The 4154-nt window shown below is 58.6% G+C and overlaps 1 protein-coding gene across 1 annotated transcript; it reads right to left on the bottom strand.

The window, feature by feature from the left end:
• Positions 1 to 1293: 1293 nt before the first annotated feature.
• Positions 1294 to 2747, bottom strand: SFN (stratifin). Its single transcript, XM_017534814.1, has one exon. It carries the CDS (start codon positions 2739 to 2741, stop codon positions 1800 to 1802), a length of 942 nt encoding a protein of 313 aa, XP_017390303.1. The 5' UTR covers positions 2742 to 2747; the 3' UTR covers positions 1294 to 1799.
• Between the last annotated feature and the right edge of the window lie 1407 nt (positions 2748 to 4154).

Below are 4154 nucleotides of genomic sequence, written 5' to 3'. Positions count from 1 at the left end.
AAAAAAAAAAAAAAAAAAAAAAAAAAAAGAGTCTTGGCCAAGGCAGGCTGGGAGTCAAACCCGGGAGGTTTGAATCCAGAACCCCAAATGTTCACTCTTGTGTTAGCCAAGTCCAATCCCCTTATGATACAAGAGGGAAACTGAGGCCCAGGGAGGTATAACGGCTTTTCCAACGTCGCACAGCCAGCCAAACCTCTCGGCGACCTGTCCAGGGCTCTCTGGACTCCGGAGTGTGAGGAGGATACCTTGGCGTCCTTTTTCCAGCAGACCCCGCCGCCGGCCCCGCCCAGGCCCAGCCGGGTGAGCTGACTCAACACGCAGGCACTGCGTTTTCCGATCCTGCCCCATCCCGCTGCTCTAGAGGGAGTCCAGCTCTCGGGCCGGACGGGTGGTAACTTGCCTAAGTGAAACCGGGAAAGCGCCGCCCGTAGGCGCTCAGCGGGCTGCTGGGGCGCTGCTCAGACAGTTCAGCTAGTCCAGGCGTCAGCTAGGGCTGGTGGGCCGCGGGAAGACTCGCCGCGAGCGTTCCGCCGCTCATTTCTCCATTGGCCAGTCGGGCCCCCGGGGCGGTACCCTGAGGCAGCTCGCTCCTGTGATTGGGCGGCATCGGTACCGGGCCCCGCCTCCAGTCCCGGCTGTGAAGGCGTAACTGAGCAAGGCGGCCGCAGGTTCTGGCGTGTTGCTGGTTGCAGAGAGCGGAGGCGGCTGGCTTGGCAGGCAGCGCTCCCCGCAGCCCTGCTCACCCAACTCGTCCTTCCTCCCCGCCAGTCGGTTTCCTTTTGTCTGTGTCTCCGAATTCTGTGGGACGTGACTCTCTCCTGAGATCTGGGCTTTTATGGCGGCGCTATACCTCTGCCTCACTCAGATGGTATTCCCCTCCGCTGAGATCGGAGCCCTTGATGAGTCTGTGACCTGCTTGCAAATCGGGTGTTCAGTGCCGCTGGCTACTGCGGCGCTGTCCTTAGATCTCACGCCGGAGACTTCACTGTTTCCTGCCCCTCCCCACCTGAGCTTATCAGCCTCCCGCCTCGCGGCTCCCACTCACCTCCCTCAGCCCGGCAGAGGAGCCTCGGCGCCTCCTGTGGGTTCACCCGCCCCTTCCGGGCCCGTCCAGCTTGGGGCCTCCCTGAAGAACAGAGCCGGACCCCGGCCTCACCTGGACTCAAAGGCTTGCGTGAGGGTCACTGAGCACCCAGGGAGGTCAGGGTCCTAACTCAGGTCCAAGGTCAGGGTCTCTATATCACATTCCAGTCCCACTCCCAGCCCATCGCCAAGAACTGGAAGAGACAGGAGGAGTGTTACAGGGGAACTTTATTGAGAGGAAACATGATCACACCCAGCCGACATGCTTTCCCTCAATTTCGATCTTGCACTGGCGCGCGCACGCACACACACACACACACACACACACGCACACACACACACAATTTCTAGCCCCTGCCACTGTGCAGTTCTCAGGCACAAGGCGGGACACTCCTCAATTCCAAAGATCAGAGGCAGCAGGGGCAGGAGGGAGGCAAGATCGAGGAGAAGTAGCCTGGTCGTGGGGTCGGCAGGAAGCGGGTGCAGAGAGCAGGGGTAGGGCATGACCAGTGATTAGGTGCGCTCAACAGCTGCGAGAAGAGTGGGATCCTCAGCCCCAGGTGGCCTCGGCTCTGCCAGTCCCTCTCCATGGAGCCTTTTGGAGCAAGAACAGCGCCTGGGGGAGAAGGGTGGGGCCTCTCACCCCATACTAGTCCTCTTGGCAGGGGTGGGGTACTGGAGGGGGCAGCGCAGGGCCGGCTGGTGGCGGGCAACACTCAGCTCTGGGGCTCCTGGGGCGCCTCGCCCCCCTCTTCCCCGGCGTTGTCGGCCGTCCACAGCGTCAGGTTGTCTCGCAGCAGCTGCATGATGAGGGTGCTGTCTTTGTAGGAGTCCTCGCTGAGGGTGTGCAGATCAGCCATGGCCTCGTCGAAGGTGGTCTTGGCCAGCGAGATGGCCTCTTCGGGGCTGTTGGCGATCTCGTAGTGGAAGACAGAAAAGTTCAGAGCCAGGCCCAGGCGGATGGGGTTGGTGGGCGGCATCTCCTTCTTGCTGATGTCCATGGCGTCCTGGTAGGCTGACCGGGCCGAGTCAATGATGCGCTTCTTGTCGTCACCAGTGGCCACCTCGGCCAGGTAGCGGTAGTAGTCGCCCTTCATCTTCAGGTAGAAGACCCGGCTCTCGGCGTCCCCAGACTCCTGGATGAGGTGTCTGTCCAGCAGGCCCAGCACAGTGTCGCACACGCCCCGGAGCTCAGTCTCCACCTTCTCCCGGTACTCACGCACCTCGGGGCCCTTCTCCTCCGAGCCCTCCTCATTGCTTTTCTGCTCAATGCTGGACAGGACCCTCCAGGCAGCCCTTTGGCCGCCCACCACGTTCTTATAGGCCACAGAGAGCAGGTTTCGCTCTTCGCAGGAGAGCTCCTCGCCCTTCTCCACCGCGCCCTTCATGAAGGCTGCCATGTCCTCATAGCGTTCGGCCTGCTCTGCCAGCTTGGCCTTCTGGATCAGACTGGCTCTCTCCATGGCTCTGAGGACAGACAGGAGGGCGGCGGGTAACTGCTGCCTGGGACCAATGCCGGACTCTGTGCCTCTCCTGCTCTCGGCCTGCCTTTTGGCTGGGTGGCCAGGCCCTGAGAAGGGTGGGGAGGAGCAGGGGGCAGGACTAGGGCCCAAGACCTGCCTCCCTCTCTTCTCCCCACACCCTTTCCGGCTCTGCATGAAAGGTAAAAGGGCTGGGATGTGGGAGTGAGTCATCAGGACAGTCAGCAGGAGAAATCTGGGCGTGGGCCCCACCTGCACAGGTGCCTTTCTGGGCTCCACGCTGCCCCCTCTTGTTCAGGGCTGGCATTACATGGCTGCCCACATCAGGAAGCTGCCTGGCTTCTCAAATCAGATCCTCCTTCACAGTGCCCTTCCAGGGGCTAAGGAGAGCTTTAGCCCCTGGCTGCTTCAGCCTCGACAGAGCTCATAAAGGTTCAGGAGGGTGGCGTTCCTAATCCGGCCTGGTAACTTTCCCCCCTTGGTTCAGGGGAGAATAATTCATGTGTAGGTAGGGCTATACAGTTTCTCAAGCACTTTCATATTCATGATCAACTTTAATCCCCACCATGTCTCTGTGACATACACAGGACCATAGAGATGGGTACACTAAGTTTCAGAGAGGGGTGAGATTTGCTTTTCTGCACCCTACTTCCTTTAGCTTTTCTCCCATGAGGCCTCTGACCTATCAGCTCCAGGCTGTGTTTGGAAATGAGATTCAGGCTGCTTCCTCAGTCTACCTGAAGACGGTTCCATCCCCCAGGCTTCACTCCCCTCTGAGCTCCCAGAATGCACAGGTGGCAGCTTTTGGAGTGCCACTTAATAAAGTGTTTAACAAGCAGCCTCTGACGCTCCAGCCCAGCCTTTGTAATTAGTCACCCAGTAGGTTTGTTGGACACATTTCCCATCACCACACAATTTTCCCTTTCAAGTTGGTGGCCTGTTGCCACTTGTTTGAGGACTTACCCTCTGGCCCTCCATGCCAGGTCACCTGCCCTCTCCAAGCCATATGCCATCAGGTAACAGCGGGGCTCACAGAGGGTGGGGTCCAGCTCCCCAGCTGTCCCACTTTCCTGCCTGACTCAGACTGCCCTCTTGTCTGAGTCCGGGAAGCAGTCCAGTTTGATCCCCCAGGGGGGACGCTAGCAACCTGGGGAGAGAGAGGACTGAGGATGGTAGGTGGCAGTGACACATTTCATTCTGTTTTATGGGGCAGCAATCCCAGCTACGTGATGCCTCCCCCAGCCTGTCTCAGAAGTTTCCCTGTTCCTTTTTTTTTTTTTTTTGAGACGGAGTCTTGCTCTGTCTCCCAGGCTGGAGTGCAGTGGCAAAATCTTGGCTCCCTGCAACCTCCACCCCTCCCACTTCAAGCAATTCTTCTGCCCCAGCCTCCCGAGGAACTGGGATTACAGGTACACACCACCATGCACAGCTAATTTTTTGTGTTTTTAGTAAAGACAGGGTTCTACCAGGTTGGCCAGACTGGTCACGAACTTCTGACCTCAGGCAATCTGCCTGCCTCAGCCTCCTAAAGTGCTGGGATTACAGGCATGAGCCACTGCACCTGGGCTTCTTCTTTTTTTTTTTTTTTTT

The sequence above is a fragment of the Cebus imitator genome, unplaced genomic scaffold, assembly GCF_001604975.1.
Source record: "Cebus imitator isolate Cc_AM_T3 unplaced genomic scaffold, Cebus_imitator-1.0 Scaffold87, whole genome shotgun sequence".
NCBI lineage: Eukaryota > Metazoa > Chordata > Mammalia > Primates > Cebidae > Cebus > Cebus imitator.
The sequence above is the reverse complement of the archived record's forward strand: the minus strand, read 5'-3'. Positions and strand labels throughout refer to the sequence as shown.

Coding starts and splice junctions, on each gene's coding strand:
- SFN (XM_017534814.1), bottom strand. CDS start 2,741: ATGCAGAGCCGGAAAGGGTGTGGGGAGAAGAGAGGGAGGCAGGTCTTG.